This window comes from Amia ocellicauda, chromosome 21 (assembly GCF_036373705.1).
Source record: "Amia ocellicauda isolate fAmiCal2 chromosome 21, fAmiCal2.hap1, whole genome shotgun sequence".
Classification (NCBI taxonomy): domain Eukaryota; kingdom Metazoa; phylum Chordata; class Actinopteri; order Amiiformes; family Amiidae; genus Amia; species Amia ocellicauda.
In genome coordinates, this window is record NC_089870.1 from 10,128,239 (window position 1) to 10,148,476 (window position 20,238).

The 20,238-nt window shown below is 39.5% G+C and overlaps 3 protein-coding genes across 3 annotated transcripts; 1 reads left to right on the forward strand and 2 right to left on the reverse strand.

Annotated features, from left to right (window-relative positions):
• Positions 1 to 52: 52 nt before the first annotated feature.
• Positions 53 to 4,211, reverse strand: styx (serine/threonine/tyrosine interacting protein). The gene is made up of 11 exons (XM_066694239.1): positions 4,000 to 4,211; positions 3,410 to 3,442; positions 3,081 to 3,134; positions 2,679 to 2,776; positions 2,170 to 2,230; positions 2,025 to 2,061; positions 1,843 to 1,882; positions 1,611 to 1,661; positions 1,412 to 1,484; positions 1,143 to 1,236; positions 53 to 999 (listed from the first exon to the last, which is right to left on the reverse strand). Exons 1-11 carry the CDS (start codon positions 4,057 to 4,059, stop codon positions 926 to 928), a joined length of 675 nt encoding a protein of 224 aa, XP_066550336.1. The 5' UTR covers positions 4,060 to 4,211; the 3' UTR covers positions 53 to 925.
• A 1,284-nt stretch (positions 4,212 to 5,495) lies between these two features.
• psmc6 (proteasome 26S subunit, ATPase 6) lies at positions 5,496 to 12,594 on the reverse strand. Its single transcript, XM_066694260.1, has 14 exons — positions 12,244 to 12,594; positions 11,222 to 11,301; positions 10,837 to 10,876; positions 10,619 to 10,671; positions 10,066 to 10,133; positions 9,682 to 9,796; positions 8,067 to 8,154; positions 7,701 to 7,762; positions 7,402 to 7,525; positions 7,126 to 7,187; positions 6,856 to 6,976; positions 6,464 to 6,544; positions 6,169 to 6,240; positions 5,496 to 6,041 (listed from the first exon to the last, which is right to left on the reverse strand). Exons 1-14 carry the CDS (start codon positions 12,449 to 12,451, stop codon positions 5,923 to 5,925), a joined length of 1,293 nt encoding a protein of 430 aa, XP_066550357.1. The 5' UTR covers positions 12,452 to 12,594; the 3' UTR covers positions 5,496 to 5,922.
• Positions 12,595 to 12,617: 23 nt separating this feature from the next.
• On the forward strand, positions 12,618 to 20,141 carry ero1a (endoplasmic reticulum oxidoreductase 1 alpha). The gene is made up of 16 exons (XM_066694259.1): positions 12,618 to 13,298; positions 13,650 to 13,769; positions 13,961 to 14,044; positions 14,546 to 14,584; positions 14,849 to 14,925; positions 15,103 to 15,176; positions 15,907 to 16,027; positions 16,207 to 16,253; positions 16,512 to 16,523; positions 16,773 to 16,799; positions 17,343 to 17,435; positions 17,680 to 17,926; positions 18,092 to 18,161; positions 18,257 to 18,343; positions 18,814 to 18,950; positions 19,178 to 20,141. Exons 1-16 carry the CDS (start codon positions 13,173 to 13,175, stop codon positions 19,236 to 19,238), a joined length of 1,422 nt encoding a protein of 473 aa, XP_066550356.1. The 5' UTR covers positions 12,618 to 13,172; the 3' UTR covers positions 19,239 to 20,141.
• Positions 20,142 to 20,238: the final 97 nt, after the last annotated feature.

Consider the following 20,238-nt stretch of genomic DNA (forward strand, 5'->3'; position numbering starts at 1 on the left):
TAAAACCTTCACAACTGCCCCAAATACCCCTCCTTAAAGAAACTCTTATATGACAGAAATCTATGTTAAAGGGAAAAAAAAAAAACATGACTGAGGATTCCACCCTGAAACAATCCCTGGCACTGTTGAAAACAAAATTAAATTTGACAAATTAGTAAATTAAATGGCAAAACTTTTATTCTAAATGAGCTCTACTTTATTTTCAGCTGTTAAACCCTCACATATATACTTATACAACATGTAGTGGCAAAGAAAAGGGTCATTGCTTTTTATTTCTATATGGGTGATGTTATCCCCGCCCCAAGCAACTCTTAGAAATGATTTCTGCTCATCTTAAATAAGATCCCCACATACCTTGAAGGACAAGGATGGCAACTGACACCTAATCGCAAAACTGATGTGCAAGTGTCTTCAGCCCTACCTAAACCTAGACCCCAATATCCTGAAAAAAAAGTACATTTAATTTAGCCAAGAAGCCATTAAATCCCCCAACTCTGGTACCTGCAATTTAATTCATTATCTTAACTGACTCTGCACCCTAGACAGCTAACTTCTATACCCCCCACCCCAAAAACAAAAATTCAAGTATCAAAAGTGCATTATTGCAATACCGTCCCGCTGCAAATGCAAAATGCTTTAAATACTATAAAATTGCAAAAACTGGGGGGAAATGCAATGCGATCAATTCTCCCGCCCCAAAACAAAAAAAGTCTTCAGCTGTTATCCGACCCTCTGAGAGCGAGTCACAACTTTTTACAGCTCCAGACGTCTCAGACATCGGCAGGTGACATTAGGATTCTCAAAAATAAAAAAAAAAAGCACTCTTCCCCCCCTCCCCCCACATTAAAAAATTTAAATATTTTCCGCTTTTTAAATCTGAATAAAAATGTAAAAAGTCTTTGCTGCCGAGCGTGTCCCTCCTGCTCTATCCGTTCTGCGCGGCCGTCACCTGCATCCCCCCGAAATCCTCGTCTTCCTCCAGAGTTCGCTTCAGGCTGCCTATAAGACACACCCGTGGGAGATGAGTGCTGGCCTTTGACTTGCATGACAGTTTTGAAAGCAAAGCAGAGCGGTTATAAGGAGAGGCGACACAAGAGACACGACTTTCAATGGCACCATTAAATTCGACCGCAGAGACTGACCTGGACCCCCAGCCTGCACGGAGAAGGGGCGGCCCAGCTGGATTGGGGACATCATTTTGATGGTGAGCTTGGCTAAATAGATTGCTTCGTATTCCTGTAACACAAGGCAAAGGAATCATCCCAACTGTCCACATACAGGCATTTCAACAAGCCAGAAAGACACACAACAACAGGAACTGGCAAGGTGACACCTTACATTAGCAATTACACCGCTTAATCTGGTGGAATAACAAGCATATTTGGGGACCGAGTTTCCAGGGGGCACTTGCCTGCAGCTGATGCACAAATCCTACATTAGGGTTGATGCAAAATCTTCTCTCTTGAACATGGCTGAAAGCATCCCTGTGCAGGAACAGCAGGATTAACTCATTAATGATCAAACTGGCTTTGTGAAGGAAAAAGAAATCCAAACGCAATTCAAAATAAACCAATAGGAATAATCAGATACTGTTTCAATTAGTCTCTTACCTGTACTTTACACCAAATGTTTCCATTAGGTAAGCAATTACTAAGGCAGCACTGTAATAATTAAAGTATGTCAGAAACAGTCATTATAAAGATATACACAGCATTTACAAGGAAATTAACAAGATATTCTGTAAAACTTTTCAACTTAATACAACAGAGAATAGAGACATTAAATTGTGAAAAATATAACAAGTTTGACAGTCTAAATGAACAGTAATGAAAAACATCAAACCTTCTAGAAATCCCTGCATTTCCATGAACAAGAACCTTCCCTGCCAAGAGAGGAAATGTCTGTTAAACATGTGCAAAGATATGTCCTGTTGTCATTTCACAGTCCCTTTATGTTTTGGTTTAAAAAAACATGTTAAAATGGTAAATAACAATGACATTCACTTTACAAAATAGCAACAGTACCTCCATCCTGTAAACATCCGTCAATGAACTCTTTAGTCTAGAAAGAAAAAGACAAGATTGTGGAAACAATTTAAAAAACTATGTTTGAGCAATTCTCTGAAAATATTAACAATATGAAAACATATTTCCAAATAAGTGTACTCACCATTGGGAAATACCTAATAATATTCTCCACAGGGTTATCTGCTATATCCAAGACCAAGTATCTGAAATGGAAAAAATAAAATAAGAACAGTAGCAAGATGAATAAAGGTTAATCAACACCCACCCAAACATCAAAACTAACTAAAACCAAAATACAAGAAAGATTGTATCCAGTGACACCAATTTAATGCACCAGAACACCCAAATACACACGAGGCAGATGGAGAAAATAATGCTATTATTAATATGCAGTTACCCACGAAGTCTACAGAGACTGTGGTAATAGATTCAAGTATTTATTATACAATGTCTGTGTCCATACACTTGACTGCAGTATCTCACCTATTAGTTGCCTAAAATGTTGGTATTGCACTTATAACTAGAACTGCAAGATTAACAGAATAATTTGCTCCATCTTCACGTTTCATTATAACTTCCTGGCTACTCAGAGATGAGATAACAAGCCAGGAAAGTGCTGTTCAATCTGCAATCCAAGAACACGGGCCTTACCTAAATTTCTGGGGAAAGTTAGGCTTGATGAAATTGGCTTCAATGTCTTGCCTGACACAAACTATATGAGTTATTCCCTGCTTTTCGAGGACAGGAAGCTAAAACAGAAAGGAGAATATAGGTTACATATGAAGCATCAATTTTTAGCCTTTTCCCTAGTGTCGCAAACATCAAAAACATACATATTTCCCCCATATCGCAAGACAATTACTAAATCGTATGTCTTCAGTATTGGTAGCTATTGCTGAATGTACCGAAAGTCAAGTTTACAGTACAGACGTAAACAACGTAAAGTTTACAGTACAGATTCACTAAACATGGGGACTGATTTGTGTCTTCCCCTACCCACACAACCTCTGCAGACCTGGGAATATTGTTTCTGATCATTGCTGGCTGTCTTACCTTGCTTTTCATTGCTGCTGAATAAGGGCCTAAATATAGGCCAGGTAAGATTTCCTAAAATAGAGAAAAACAGAGAAAGAAATCTACTTTTGGACCATTTGCTTTAATAAACATTTCAGAAATGCAACAATATTCTAAAAAAACTTGCAAAATAAATGTCTCGGTTCCAGATTAGGTAACAACACGCAGTCCAAAAACTACAAAAACTTTATCCCATACTAGAAAGCACATATTTTAGCCTGTGTTTTAAGGATCTTTGTGATTTTTTGATCATTGTTTTCTAATGCATTTTAGATTCTAAGAGCAGGTTTAAATTGCATTGCACTCACTTGCATTTCTCTTCTCATTGGATACGCCCAGTCCTAAAATTAATAAAAAAGAAATATAATGGACAAAAGTATTTGAACATTTTAGTGTATACCATATATACTGGTGCATTCAATTGTGACAAAGACAAAGAATACACAAACAAGAGGGGAAAAAACCCATCAGGGCATGCATATATTAATTATTTAGCTAACAATTTGACAGATGACACATGCAAACATACAGCTATCCAGCAATAATTTAAAATATATGTTTCGTAATATTAAATAAGATACAACTGTATTATAAACTAAAGTTGCAGGAAAAAAATATATAAATCCGTGTAGAGCTGAATATATTAACAAAATGCCAAGCAAATCACATTCAAAAGAAAAGCAGATCTGTAGACTAGGTGGCAGGTGTTACAATCGCAAAATGCAATAAAAGTGTCTGTGATTTTGCCCTGTATATGATGTAATAAATCAGACAGGATGTTAATGAAGCCACGCATGTAAACACCGCGCTGTACGAGTCGCCCTGCCGGGCTGCGCCGCTCATCGCACCCCGCCGAGAGTGCTCATCCCTGGGGCACTTTCTCCACTTCTCCCCTCACCAGTGTGTCTTCCTTGGAGGTGGGCAAGGACGGGAACTGCAGCTTGAGCTCCTCGTCCATACTGCGGTGTTCCCGGGCGGCGGTGGCCCGGAGCTGGGGAGCCGGCGGTGGGTGTTATTTGGAGAAGCGGCAGCTGTAGTATCGCCGGAGTTTGTTTAGCAGCTCCACATGCATGTCCGCCATGCTGCTCCCTGCGAGGAGTCACATGACCGGCCTCCGCTGCCGCCGCCAGGGACAGTCTCGCATTTCCCCACTGCAGCGAGCAACGTGAAACTGCTTCACTGAGGGGCCGTCTGCCAATCATATTTTTAAATGTGTAACTCCTTTTAATACTCCCAAACAGAAGGTAGCAGTTACAAAGAATAAAACAATAATGTAAAAAATTTGGCCAACAGTAACTTGAATGCATTGCTTTTGTTGTCTTTTCATGCGTCTCATTTTAATAACAGACTTAAGGCCACTAAGCCTTGTTTTTAGAAGACTAATAACCAAATAATACAGCATTTCATTTGCTTTCTCACTTTTTTGACCAGCATGATTTTATGATGCTACAATCAAAGTAAAAAGATTGTGGATCTGTAGTGGGATTTCGCTAATTACTCAATAGGATCACAGTAAAACGAGTACATGGTTTTATGATATTTAAGATAGTTTTACTTGGCGTGTTCATACCAAAGAAGCAGCACAAATAAAGGTACACAGTTTAAATTATCTATGGTATTCAGGGGCAACTCGAGAATGTATTCCACAGATTCATAAAATGTCAAGGTAAAAGTATATTCTCCAGACGGTATAAAGTATGCTTTCCCCCACCCCGGAAATCTTCATCTAGTTGGGGATCCAATGTCTGGGTCATTTACAGATTTGCAGAGAATATTCTCACATTGATGTGCCTGCCACTTATTAGCAGTATAAATTAAATGTGCAGACATTCATTTTAGACCTATGCTGGGATCACTAAGTGTAGCCACTTCAGGTTTAAAATGTCTTGTTTGCATTTTAAAATGGTGTTATTCAGTGTGTAGTTTGTCATGCTAGGTTAGCTTGTCTCCCCCTCCAGAAGTAAAATGAAAATATGCAAGCACTGAAATATTGTGCATTTCAACAACTTAATGAGGAAATTAAAGCGTACCTTTAGTGCAACAGTGGTTATATGATCTTTTCAGTGTGGTTTTTATGGGGGGGTTATGATAAATAATTTCATTTTGTCCCTTTCATGAAGGTGAACAAGGTGCAATTTAGAAAGAGGTCTCCTGAAAAACACTACAAAGAGACCCAAGTGATTCAGCACAACACTTCAATTTTCAAATATAGCAGTCATGTATCGGTTTTCTTCTTTATTTCTGAAAGTTTTAATCACTGTATTTTTTACATGGAATACAAAGTCAACCAGGCATAAAGATTCCATAGAACTTACATAAGAGATAGATACAAATGTTCCATTGAAAAAGAACATTCATTTCCTCTTTAAAGACATAATAAATCAATTAAATACCTTTACTTTCAACAGAATTTTAATTAGAATATTTTGGGACAAAAACATGACGGATCCAAAGAATTGTATTAAAATGTAAATTCAATCTTCCTTGAGGTCACTTGATGGTACTTGTTACACTGCTGTAGAAATGGCATACAGAGTCGACTATGAAGTGGACAGTTTTTCAAGACATCCATGTTCCCTCTTGCAACTAAGAGAAAACAATGCCCGTTTGTTTTATGCTACAAAAAAACAAAATAAAACAAACACTGTAGCATAACTTTAAATGCTAAAGTTAGTGGATTCCTACTCTACAATTGTATATATATATGCAATAAAATACAGTACAGAAATAGCAGACTTCCCATTTTTTCTTTTTGTATAACCATGGTTTTAAAGGTACGCCCCATGCGCCCAGCATCTCTAATAAAGGCAGCGGTGCTGGGTTATACGGGCTTGTAGTCCAACTTCGATTCCAGCTTCTTCGAATCCGCCACCTTGCGCACAGCTTTCATGAAGTCTTCCTGAGTTACGTACTCGTGGTCGGCACGGATTGCAAACATACCTGACGGTCACAAGAAGAGATAAAAAGTATTAGTGATGGGATGGAAGTTCACCTGCCTTGAGTTTAACTAATGATTTGGATGTGGACCTTATTTTTGCAACTGTTCTCCAAATATCGTGATTCTCACCTGCTTCAGTACACACATTCCGCAAATCAGCCCCGTTAAAGCCATCTGAAAGCTTGACGATCGCTTCATAATCTGTAAAGACATGAATGGAAAGCACTTAAGGACAACTTCGCAATGATCAATTTACACTATATACATACATATATATACACATATAAACTAGGAAAGTCATTAATCTAAGGCCATGAATACAGAGAACATTTTAGTCCAGATAAGCTCCAAACACTTAAGTTTTCACTGCTGAAGGAATATCAAGCCCTCATTCCCAGCACGTAGTGGCCCCCCATGGACTGACCTATATCTCCATGCTTGGTAATAGGGCCAGAGTGAATCTTCAGGATGTCCAAGCGGGCCTGTTCATTTGGCAGCTCGATATCTGGAAACACAAATCAAGAAAGTTCAAGTCTCCTTAAGCATGCAGACGTACCGACACATACAGACATGTTTAATGATGTATATAACTCCTGACAAAGGAGACTGAATGTTTTCTGATGTTGTACATCTCAGATTACTCTTCATCTGAAATTCTATTTTAGTTCCACTGCACCTGCGTAACATAAAACATCACTATTGGAGTTATTCAAATGAAATTACAACGCTGGAAATAGAAAATGGGATCTGTCCGTATACTCAGCCTCTGTTTGTGTAAGAGGGTGTGGGTGGTATGGACAGACAGACGGGACCTACGGATCTTGCGGTCCAGTCTCCCGGGGCGCAGCAGAGCAGGGTCCAGGGTGTCAGGCCGGTTTGTTGCCATGATCATCTTCACTCTGTGCAGGGTGTCAAAGCCATCCATCTGATTCAGGAGCTACACAGCAACACACACAGCACAGGTCAGAGCAGAGAAAGAGTGGACAGAAAACCCCACGAATAAAAATGACAGCAGCTGCCTAAATGCGGTCTGTTTTAGGATGAAAGACACTTGTACGCATGTCGGAGGATGTATGGGAAGCTCACCTCCATCAGTGTCCTCTGTATCTCTCTGTCCGCAGAAGTACCCTCAGAAAACCGACGACCCCCTGTAAAGAGGCACCATGGTCACATGACTGGAGACAGCAACAGGCGTAACACAAATAAAAATAAAAATAAAAAAAACAGCTGAACAAATGCCACTTAAATTTAAATTTAAAGGTGAGAAATGTGTATATTATGTACAATGTATAGTTATTATCCATGAACACTAAACAAATGCATTTTCTTTAGCTGTGTCAAAAATCTACTGGACCTTCTTACCAATGGCATCAATCTCATCCATGAAGATAATGCAGGGCTGGTGATCCCTGGCATAGTTAAACATCTCTCTGATTAGCCTGGCACTTTCTCCGATGTACTTATCAACAATAGAACTGGACACCACCTGTACAAGAAAGCATTATGTTAAAATATAATTTGTATAACAAAAAATGTAAACCCCTTCAAGTAGTTTTGTCAATTTATGTCAGTATATCAGTTTGTGTAAATAAGAAATCGTGTCTAATAAGAAATATAATTATCAATCTATTGCATAATCAAAAAGCGAGCAAGAGGGGTACCTTTAGGAAATTACAATCGAGCTGACTGGCAACAGCTCTAGCCAAGAGTGTCTTCCCAGTCCCTGCAAGAAGAATGACTTATTCTTTAATAACATTTACGACAGGACATAAATGAGTGTTAAAAATGGCAGTAGGCTGCCCAGATTTATATTTTTTTAATCAAAAAATATAATAACAAAATCACCATTTTCAAATATAGAAACTAGTTGATACTTAAAAAGTGTCTTGATTGCTGCAAAATGATAGGGCACGTTTGGCAAAAATAGTTGTGTGTATATCCGGTGTTTAAACATATGTAAAGGTACCGGTAACCCATGTAGAAATAACAGTTTAATTAAAAAAAGCACAATTATTAACAGAATTAACCTGGTGGTCCATAAAGCAGACAGCCTTTTGGAGGGATGATTCCAACACGCTGGAAAAGCTCTGGGTTTGTCAAGGGCAGCTCAATCACCTGCAACAGAATGAGCAGTTTCTGAGTATCATACAACACCCCGGTCCACATCCCACTGCTATCAGCCTCTCTGAATGCTGGGACTAACACAGCTGTAACGCATTCATCTTCAGGGCATATCTTTCACCAAAGGATTTTAGGAGAGCTGCCAAATTTGAACTACACTTAAAAAAAGATTTCCAAATAATAATGCACAAGGTTAAAATGTATATATGCTACATCATTATGTGGCTTTTTTGATGACATACACTACAACTGTCAATCAATACATTCTTACAACCAGTTTTTTATATATATATATATATATATATATATATATGTATATATGTATATATATATATACACACACACACTCACCTAAAGGATTAGGAATAGGAACACCATACTAATACTGTGTTTGACCCCCTTTCACCTTCAAAACTGCCTTAATTCTACGTGGCATTGATTCAACAAGGTGCTGAAAGCATTCTTTAGAAATGTTGGCCCATATTGATAGGATAGCATCTTGCAGTTGATGGAGATTTGTGGGATGCACATCCAGGGCACGAAGCTCCCATCCACCACATCCCAAAGATGCTCTATTGGGTTGAGATCTGGTGACTGTGGTGCATTATCCTGCTGGAAGTAGCCATCAGAGGATGGGTACATGGTGGTCATAAAGGGATGGACATGGTCAGAAACAATGCTCAGGTAGGCCGTGGCATTTAAACGATGCCCAATTGGCACTAAGGGGCCTAAAGTGTGCCAAGAAAACCACACCATTACACCACCACCACCAGCCTGCACAGTGGTAACAAGGCATGATGGATCCATGTTCTCATTCTGTTTACGCCAAATTCTGACTCTACCATCTGAATGTCTCAACAGAAATCGAGACTCATCAGACCAGGCAACATTTTTCCAGTCTTCTTCTGTCCAATTTTGGTGAGCTTGTGCAAATTGTAGCCTCTTTTTCCTATTTGTAGTGGAGATGAGTGGTACCCGGTGGGGTCTTCTGCTGTTGTAGCCCATCCGCCTCAAGGTTGTACGTGTTGTGGCTTCACAAATGCTTTGCTGCATACCTCGGTTGTAACGAGTGGTTATTTCAGTCAAAGTTGCTCTTCTATCAGCTTGAATCAGTCGGCCCATTCTCCTCTGACCTCTAGCATCAACAAGGCATTTTCGCCCACAGGACCGCCGCATACTGGATGTTTTTCCCTTTTCACACCATTCTTTGTAAACCCTAGAAATGGTTGTGCGTGAAAATCCCAGTAACTGAGCAGATTGTGAAATACTCAGACCGGCCCGTCTGGCACCAACAACCATGCCACGCTCAAAATTGCTTAAATCACCTTTCTTTCCCATTCAGACATTCAGTTTGGAGTTCAGGAGATTGTCTTGACCAGGACCACACCCCTAAATGCATTGAAGCAACTGCCATGTGATTGGTTGGTTAGATAATTGCATTAATGAGAAATTGAACAGGTGTTCCTAATAATCCTTTAGGTGAGTGTATATATATGATGTAAAAATAAATTTCTAGCATACCTCTCTGAGTTCCCGGATCTGTTCTGACAGCCCCCCAATTTCGGAATAGGAGACACTGCCGGGGTCTTCGTGAGACATGTTGTATACAAGAGGATCTACCTCTCGGGGCAAATACCTACAATAGCAAAATAATGTAGTCAGCTTTCAGTAGAGATTTATTGAACACACAGATGGCCTATAATACTAATAATCATTATACTTCTATAGCGCTTTTTTAAAATCTTAAGACACCAAAAGTGCTTTACATGTTAGAGGGTACCTCCTCCACCAACACCAATAAATAGCACCCACCTGGTATGCGATTACTTAGCTAGTACACTCATTTATCAGATGTAAATCAAATTCTGAGTATTTATTTTAAAAGATACAAAAAAAACCTCTTACCTCATAATAGTCAGTGTTGTCATATCCAGAGCCACTCTTGTGCCAGGTTTAAGTTTTGATTTATCAAGCTGCATTAAAAAATAAATAAAAGCAAAGTCAAAATGCTATAATTTATAAGGTTTTAAACTGTTAAACTCAAAGTTCAGGATGATGAAGAATGTTGTTCTTGGATGTGTGTTTTTTTTGTTTTCATATCAAGATTGAAAAGTAAACTTTAGTAAGTAGTTGAATTAAAACACTACTCGTAATTGAATACAGCTATAACATATATATATATACACACACACATATATATATATATACATATATTATATATACATACATATATACATATATATATATATATATATATTATATACATACATATATACATATATATATATATATTATATACATACATATATATATATATACATATATATATATATATATATATATATATATATAGAGAGAGAGAGAGAGAGAGCCATAAGACAAAGACAGATGAACAGGAAACACCAAACCTCAACAATCTCTCTCCAAAACAAATAAAAGAAAAACAGGTTGTGCTCACCTGTCGACGGCAGCCAACAACATATCGTGGGCCATTTGTTGCTTTGACAATGACTGAAATAAGAAAAAGTCAGGAAATTGAAATTCTATACAAACATAGAAATGTTGTGCAATAGCTACTAGTGCCCCCCCCTCACTTACTAAGGTCAATTGTTTTTAATGTACTCATCACTTTGGTGATGTTATACCCATTAACCATTATGGTACCATTACACTTACATTTCTCTTCTGTTAACTGTTTGAGGACCTCCCCCACAATCTAGGCAGAAACAAGAAAGTGTTGGTTAACTAATACAGCCTATTCTGAAAACAAATAAAAATAAAAATAGTGCATGTGTGTATATGTATAGATCACAGCAACATCCAATGTATAGCTGGCATTACAACTTCCCATTTTATAGGCTATGCCACAAAAGGTGTAATTATAAGTCACAGCAGAACTAAACATGAAACAGTTCATGCAAGTGGGAGACACTAAAAAAACTGTAGTCAAAGCTGGATTAAAACAAGGTGTACAAATGAGAAGCAGGAAAACAAGAGGTTAAACATGAATTAATCCATTTGATTGTGAAAATATTACTTTAAATACGAAACGTCCTCTTACCTGTCCAACACTTTGCAAAGCTTTCAGGTCATTCTCTGATTTTTCATATTGCTTAGTGAGTTCTTTCAGCTGTTCCCTCACTAAAAACAGACAATAAAAAGCATTTCAATGTATTCTCAATGGGGATTTTCGATTATAATGATGAGCTATTTAAAAACTAAATTTCTAAAAGTAGAAAACAACTGTGTGGGGGGCATTAAAATGCACACGATACGCATGTGCAGTAAAGCTGACATTACTGTGACCATAAAGTACTTTTAACTGTAATGCAAGATATTATATAACAAGCATTGTTAAAAATAATCACAATGTTACGCGGGTTTATACAGTTAGCCACTCATACTATAGATCGCAATGGCCATTTTGGTAAATGGTGTGTAAACAGTTATATAAATGTAAACTGTAGCAATGTCAAGTATTAATACAACTTGTCCTGTAAAACAAGTAGCAATACTTTACAGCAAAATAAACATCAAGCCAACAGCATATGAATTCAAAATATGATAGTATTGGCAGTAGGCTATACAAAAGAGTAAATAGACAAGTGGGGATCAGTATCAGCCACACATTCCAAGTTGTATTTTTTATACATATATTGAATAAAAACATGTTTCGAATATATAATACTCTATAGTACATGTATTTAAACGAGAGCTTCCGAAAAAGCAAAATATGCTTATAGTATATAGCGTGGTGTCATTCTCCTTTCTTTAACTAGGAAATGAACCAGGCCTACGCATCCTCAATATATGAAGATATTTCAAGACGCATTTATTTCAGTAAAATCTGGTGTAAATATTATAATCGTTTGTTTTAAAAAGACAGGGTTTCTGTCTGATCACTCTCGACATGACACTATAGAGACCCTTGCAGTATCCAATCAATGGATGGCTGGATGACAAAGCGACTTGGCCACTTTTACTGCCTCGGTTTTTCTTTATGCGAAGTAAACAGTCGATGGACCAGATTTCTAAGAACGCTCACTTTATTAATAGAATTGGTGATAAAAATATGACTCTTACGCTCTTTAAGACGCCCGTCGATCTCTTTATGCTCAAGCAATTTCTTCCTGTAATCTTGCAGAGCCTTCTCTCTAGGATCCGCCATGTTGCACTGACCGGCTGCGCCCCGGGGGATTGTGGGATCGACGCCGCGCCGGAGAACTCTGGGATAGCGGTGAGCAGCGCTGGAGGACCGAAGGGCGCACAGTCCCTGGCAGTACTTACTCATCAGTGTGTGCGGTTTGACAGTGCAAAAGGTTGGCTTTAGCAAATGTCAAATGTCATAGTATACATAAACTCAGACTCTTGTAAATATATTTGTAATTGATAATTCTATACAAAAATAAACAACAATAGCATTAGAACACAGACATACATTTCTACTATAGTTCGTAATATAGGTTTTGACAGCTTTTGCCTTTTCATAGCGGCGGTGTTTATGAAGGTGTGATGGCTTCTGCATTTTCATTTCAACAGCAAACCAGTATTTGTACAGTTGCTAAGTCCATTGGATTTATTACGGCAGATAGGTGCATCGTGTGCGTGCCTGGAGAAACGCACACAATGCTGTGACGCTGACTCACACATATAACACTTCAACACCTCATTCATAGTGACGGATTAAAAGCATTATTATTCTTACAAGTATACGGTGTACGTGCGTATGCAATGTGTATCTAATATACTCTGAAACAGTGAACGCAGTGTGGGCATGACACACAGGAGCAAGGCAGAGCACGTAAGGCACGTCTCTGTCGGCGAGAGGAAGTGAAGCAGGGCTGGTCCAGGGTGTCGTGTCCTCAGGCCGCACGGCATTAAAGGGGCAGCGCCGCCTACCCCTCAGCTCACATGCAGCCCGGAGATACGCAGTTACACAGGATTACACCTCACAGGATAGCATTAAAAACAAGCAACTGACAGCGGACTCTAGTGTGGCGGCTTTGTGGATCATGGCAACTGCGCCACAAGCCGGGACACTGGGGCTGCAACCCGCCGCGCTGCTCTTGCTGGCGGCTCTGCTCCCCCTGCCGAGCTCCCAGGACCCGGGCTCCGCCGCGCACAGGTGCTTCTGCCAGGTAAGATTGTCCAAAACAAATAATGTATGCTGAACTATACGTAAAACCAAAACGCATCTTAAATCCTTATAAGCAGGAATGCCTAATAGTTCCTGGTTTGCACTTTGTTAGTATAGCAAATGCAAACATGTAAGTATTCTATGCCTGTTTTAGCTGTGAAAGTCGGAGGTGGGGAATGGGAACCGGTATTCATCTCTTTTTGTAATGTTTGCAACAGTTGTAAAACAAACAAAGTCAACTAAACACTCAATCTCCCACAGTATGTTGCTAAATAGTTACGTCTTAAAGCATAAAAAACAAATAAATGGTCACAATAAGGGTGTGCAGCTAACTGTGTTCCTGCATTTAAAGGTGACTGGACACCTGGATGACTGTACGTGCGATGTGGAATCCATTGATGCCTTCAACAACCAGCAGCTCTTCCCAAAATTGCAGAAACTCCTGGAGTCCGAGTACTTTAGGTTTTATAAGGTAACGCCATATGGTTGTGGATCAATTATACAATTCAGTTTATGAAGGGTGTAACCGTGGTGTTATCACTTTTGTTTTGGAGAGAAATAAAATGTATAAGAGGGATTTGTTCTGTAATGTGCTCAGCAGGAGTTATATATGTTATTATCTATTGTTTATTTGATTCTCTTGTCTGCCATTTCTTTGGACAGGTGAACTTAAACAAGCCTTGTCCATTCTGGATAGATAACAACCAATGTGGATCGAGGCATTGTGCAGTGAAGCCTTGTAAACCAGTGAGTAAGAATATGGTGACCTGTACTTACTGGATAGGAGATGTCATACAGGGCAAAAGTTCAAATGTAATTTATGATGATGTGAATCACAACTGCAGGTGCAGCTGAGGTGTTTATGTTAGTGGTGACTGAGTTAGAGAATACTAAACCAGCCATTTCTGGCATAAATGGTTATAGCAAATGTCGTTTTGGACATCCACTGAAATTGATTTATATTTAACAGCTGCAGAATTTAAATGCTTCCTTGCATATCCATTGTATTCTGTTTTGCATTCATAAAGTAGCACTCCAATGCATTCAATACATTTTAAGCATTTTCGTCTGAATAATGGCTCCCAAAATTAAACTGTGAACGTTTCTGAGATGCACAAGAACTTTCATTCATTCAGCCCAAAATACAATTTCCCTCACACTATTGAATTAAAATCACCACTGATCATGTATTTTGATTTATTACAGCAGCAAAATTAATTAATTATAATGTTACTTTTTGTTTTGCAGAATGAAGTGCCAGATGGGATCAAATCTGAAAGCTATAAGGTACTACTCCAATGATATTTCAGTTTTGTATTTTTAATATTTAATTTGTTTTCACCATAAAAAAGTTTTTCCCCTTAATAATGTGGAGTGTGTAAATAAGTATAAATAAATCCTCTGACACCTCAAAATGTGAAAAAAGTTAAAGGGGGGTTGACTTTCTATAGGCAATGTATATAGATTGAGTTTCATTCTCTGTATGTCTCTGCCCTTGTGAATCGGGTGTCTTCCACTTCACCAACATGTTGTTTGGGTGTGATCCCGCAGTACTCTGAAGAAGCCTTCAGTGAGCTGGAGGAGTGTGAGAAAGCAGACAAGCTGGGAGCGGTGGACAGTTCTCTGAGGTACTGTATTGGAGCAACAGCCATGCTTTTAAGCACTGCGTCAGTCTTGTCACCAGCCTTTGTGCCTGTTACAGAAGTTACCCAAAGTAACTGGGATTTGAGACGGTTCAAGACTCTTCTGTTCCCGGCCCGTGTAGCGGAGTTGCTGAACTGTGGCGTGTCTGTGTTGTTTTGCAGTGAGAAGACTCGCCAGGCTCTGCTGGAGTGGAACCGACATGACGACGAGGCCGACCGCTTCTGTGAGGCTGATGGTAAGACCGGATCACTGTCAGGCCATTCCCCTCGCTGTCCTGGTGATGAAAGTTCGGTCTAACCTCATTTTCGGTCATTTTGAGAACATTGATATTAAAGATTAGTTAACGCAATTACAATGTACTTTCCATAAAAATGACTGTTTATGTCGCATGAATGCATCTCTTATAGATCGCTTATTGACATTTTTTAAAATACCCTTGTACAACTTGTACTAGTCTTAAGCAATAGAGCATACATTTGAAATACTGGTCTGTTTGGCCAGAAGCTTCCTCAAGTTGCCACATACAAAGGTTGGTTTATTTTGCAATAGTTCACTACTCCACTATGCCTGCCCCATATGTAACGCCATCTTTTAGTTGCTGCTGGTGCCTGTGGACTTTTTTCACAGTCGTGGCACCTGTGCCTACACTTGGCACACTCTGACTCGGCATCCGCTCTCGCTACACGTCTCTTATCCTCCTCTCTGATGGCATCCAGAGTCACCAACATGCTTTCGAGCCATAGTTTGTCCATAACATTTGAGATGGCAGTAGCACCCTCATTAACATAATTTGCCATTTGATGAATTGCAAAAGAAAAAATAAAATAACTCTCTTCCTTAGACAAATGACCCAATACTTTCACATCAAATTACAAAACAGAAGAATGCAGCCTTTCATGTCTTAGTGCCAGTGTTCTGACCCAGACTGTGGCCCTTCACGCTGTCCATGTGTTATTGGCCCCCAGATGAGGATTCCCCCGACTCGCAGTATGTCGATCTCTTGCTCAACCCAGAGCGCTTCACTGGGTACAAAGGACCCGAAGCTTGGCAGATCTGGAACAGCATCTATGAGGAGAACTGCTTCAAGTAACGCACCTTTTTTACAATTACGGTTATGTTAGGGAAGTGTATGTTACAAAAGCTACCATCCATGCTGGTGTAATGCGAAAATATTGCCTTCATTTGATTTGCTTTTATACACATGTAAGGATGTGAGGCAGTCAATGGAGACCTCAATGTAGAGTAAATGTTTCTCTCTCTTTCAGACCCTACACGGTGAAAAGGCCCCTAAATCCTTTGGCATCTTACGCAGGTGAGTTAACTGTAAACTGCCTTCTACATTTGACAACATTAATTGATACCTAGGAATGTGTGTGGTTTCTTTTTTATTGTAGTTGTTTAGAATTATAAACCTGTAAGAATCAAGCATTTTATAAAAATATTTTTAATATGTATCACCTGAACGTGTTTTTATGTGTGGATTTTCTTTGGTCTGCATGCTGATGTATACTTGTTAGAAATTAAAATGTAAAAATACTGTTAACTCTATAAAACTATTTTTATCTTGCAGGAAAAGATGAAGGTAAGGCAGTTCAATTATATCCACTGTTATATTGCCTACCTTTTAAAGAAATATACTTTTAGTACAATTTTGTAGTACAGATTTGTAGATGTAAACCTGTATTCATAGCAAGGAGAACATAATTCTAATTCTAACTTGCACTGAACTAATACTGAAGTCTATAGTATCATTGTAATGAAAATGGTCACGGATCAGTTAAAGCAAAAACTAAACAATAATCTTAGAAATGTATTTCTGTTCTATTTGCAGGAAGAACATTTTACAGGTGGCTGGAAGGTAAATAAGTGTAATTAATACATTTGTCTGGAAGGTAATCAATTTCCCTCCCGCCCACACATCTTGACTCACTGCTTCAGTCTTGCTGCCACGTGGTGGCAGTGTAGTCTTCTCAACTTCTTACAGTCTGAGAATCTGTAATGTGGGAGCTGTGCCGTTTGGTGTCAGTCTTGGCTTCCTGTGACTACCGTCCAAATTTGAATCAACAAGAACTGAAGTTTGTACCTTTCAAAGTGTAGACACACACAAGCTCATGATAGAACACTCTACCATGGATTTTGCATATCTGTATAATATTCAATGGTAAGGGAGAAAACCAGTGAACTTTATACTTGTTTTGGATATTTAAAAAAATAATGCAAGCAAAAAGGTGGTGGTAATTTGAGGTTTTCAAAACAATTGTACATGGATCATACGGAGTGTTGAAAATTAAAATGTATAATTCCAATAGATGTATTCAGACTTTGGTTTGGCATTAACATGCTGTTGTAATTTATTGAAAAGAAACTTGTTGGAGACTCTGCTTGTGTCTGGTCTATTCAGGGCTTTGTGTGGAGAAGAGAGCTTTCTTCAGACTGATCTCCGGGCTTCACGCCAGCATCAACGTCCACCTCAGTGCCAGATACCTCCTGGATGGTGGGTCACAACCCTGGCTACTTCTGCTTTTCTGATCCTCTGTTTAGAAATCCTCGCATTATAACTCATTTCTGTCTGGTTTGAAACCCAAATGAAAGGGTTCATGAACTGAAAAACCGAGGATATTTCTGAATATTTGCTTACACGGTGGTTGCAGATTTTAGTTATTTTCTCATAACTGATTTATTGTGGAGGAACTTCTTGTTCACTTCTCCCCCGTCTCCTGTGCCTTTCCTGTGCTCAGATAACTGGTACGAGAGGAAGTGGGGCCACAATATCACCGAGTTCCAACAGCGGTTTGACGCAGAGCTGACCGAGGGGGAGGGGCCTAAGCGCATGCGCAACCTCTACTTCCTGTACCTGATCGAGCTGCGGGCACTCTCCAAGGTCTTGCCTTTCTTCATGCGCCCCACTTTCCAGCTTTATACCGGACAAACCTCCCAGGACCAGCACAACAAGGACCTGCTCCTAGATGTTCTCCAGCTGGCCAAGTGAGTGCAAGGCAGGCACAACACACATGCCTAGTTTAATTCCAGGAAGCTCATCTGGCTGTAAACATCTCCTTTGTAGCTCATCAGACACTTACAAAAACATTCCCATAAAAGGTTGTACCCTCCACTCTTCCCTGAATTAAAGACTACCTTTGCTTTTCCTAGGTCTTTCCCTTTGCACTTTGATGAGAACTCCCTGTTTGCTGGGAACAAAAAGGAAGCGGCAAAGCTCAAGGTAGAAGCAAAGTGTTCCTGCACTGTGGCTTATGATGCCCCATCCGCCGTGACATCGGCCTGGCTTTCATCTGCGCCTATCCTTTCTCCCTACAGGAGGATTTCAAGCTGCACTTTCGGAATATCTCCCACATCATGGACTGCGTGGGCTGTTTCAAGTGCCGCCTCTGGGGGAAACTGCAGGTACAGTGTGCTGTATTCATCTCGTGGCTTCGCAAACAAGTTGTTGTTCCTGTAGTGCCTATATTTGGTAGAACGAATGGGACTAGATGACTTTCCTCAAAAATAGCTATTAGTAACTTTTCCATGTCTTATCCTGCACTTAAAATAAATAAATGACACCTTTTAATTTCATGAGCAATTGAGTAAACTCTCAAAACGGCTCCTCATGCTTATTCAGAAGTGTTTACCCCATTTACTGCTGTGTAACAAGTGTATTACTCACTACTGATCTTTTAAGCTCACTTTGCTGTTCAATCCTGTACATTTTTTTTGAAGGAGAGCAACAGTAGAGTAGTGACTATGTAGAGATGTGTTCTATGTATAGGAGCCGAATCTCATGGAATTGTATGGTTGTACTTAGCTGGTGCTTTACATCAGTGTGTGTTACTGTTGTGCAACGGATACAGTAGTGACATTGCATGTTGTTACAGACACAGGGTCTGGGTACTGCGCTGAAGATCCTTTTCTCCGAGAGACAGATCGAGGCTCTGCCCAAGTCCAGCAACAGCGACCCAGCCTTCACACTCTCGCGCCAGGAGATTGTCGCTCTGTTCAATGCCTTTGGGAGGTAATGTACCGCCAAACCCCACCACACACGACTGAAAGAGCACTAAGGCTGACGCAGCTATTGAGTTTTTAAAAAGAAAACCAAGCAATCTGATTTTATTCTATACCTTTAACTTTTATTTAAGTATCCAGTTCAGAAGACAGGAATCAAGCATGGGTTTTGGTTTTGTGGGAGGGGTAGTACTCATTTTTCGAGCCTTTTCCAATCGCTGCGCATTTCTTTTGCAGAATTTCGACAAGCATCAAAGAACTGGACAACTTTCGAACACTGCTGTCAAAGATTCACTGAAGGGATGGAGCGAGACACTGGTCTGACTGGAGCTCAATATGTCCGTTGCTCTGTGGGAGTGGGCTGCTAGCGTCTCTGCCTGCATCTCATGTGTAACCGTAAGGGCTACAGTCTGCCAAAAAAGATGACCCTTCCAACTGAATCTTTTCTGATGTACAGAATTTTAGGCAGATTGTTTTGCTGCAGTTTTCCTAGTCTTGCTTTTTTTTTTTTTTCTTTTCTACTTACAAAGAAAAAAGTTTTTCTTGGATGAGGCCATATTTTTAATAATGTTCAATAATGTTTACACACTAACTAAGCACTAGGGTCGAGGATGGTCTGTCCTCAATGTTTGGTATAGAGAGCACAAAAGGAGAACAAATAACAGGTTGAGATTCTTCTGCAAAATGTAAATGTGGCTTTGTATTTTTTTGCACCAGTTTCAGAGTAAATCAGACTGAGGTTGGATGGCACTTTGATTCTTCGATCGTCATGGGCAAGAATGTTTGTTTGTTTGTTTGTTTGTTTGTTTTTGTTTCTCAGTGCTCCCCACCCCCACCATTGCTTCAGGTCTGCATAACACAGGATTACAGACTAAAGAGCTGTCACAGCAAATCTGATGTCAATTGGTCACCCAGCCTATGGGTTGGATTAAACAGTCTGCTGCACTTCCTTCGCACCAAGATATTTTTAAAACCTACAATTTCAGGGGTCGGAGCAATAAGCCTGTAAGATATGCAGCTGGTCATTACACTGTTTGTTTGGCTTTGAATTCACCAATCCGGCACTTGCCAAATTGATTGCTGGAAGCTGTGCGCTGTAAGGGTTAAATGATCTGCAGTCCCAACTGAAATGACAGTGTGTTGTATTGTATTTTATGTGATTGATTCTAGGCATTTGTGAAATAAAAGTTTTCTATTAAGAGTTTCATTCTTTAAGTGCCTAGGGAAATGTGAATTGAGGTCTGCACCAAACATGGAAAATACTTCTAGATATAGAACAAAAATACATATGACAAACT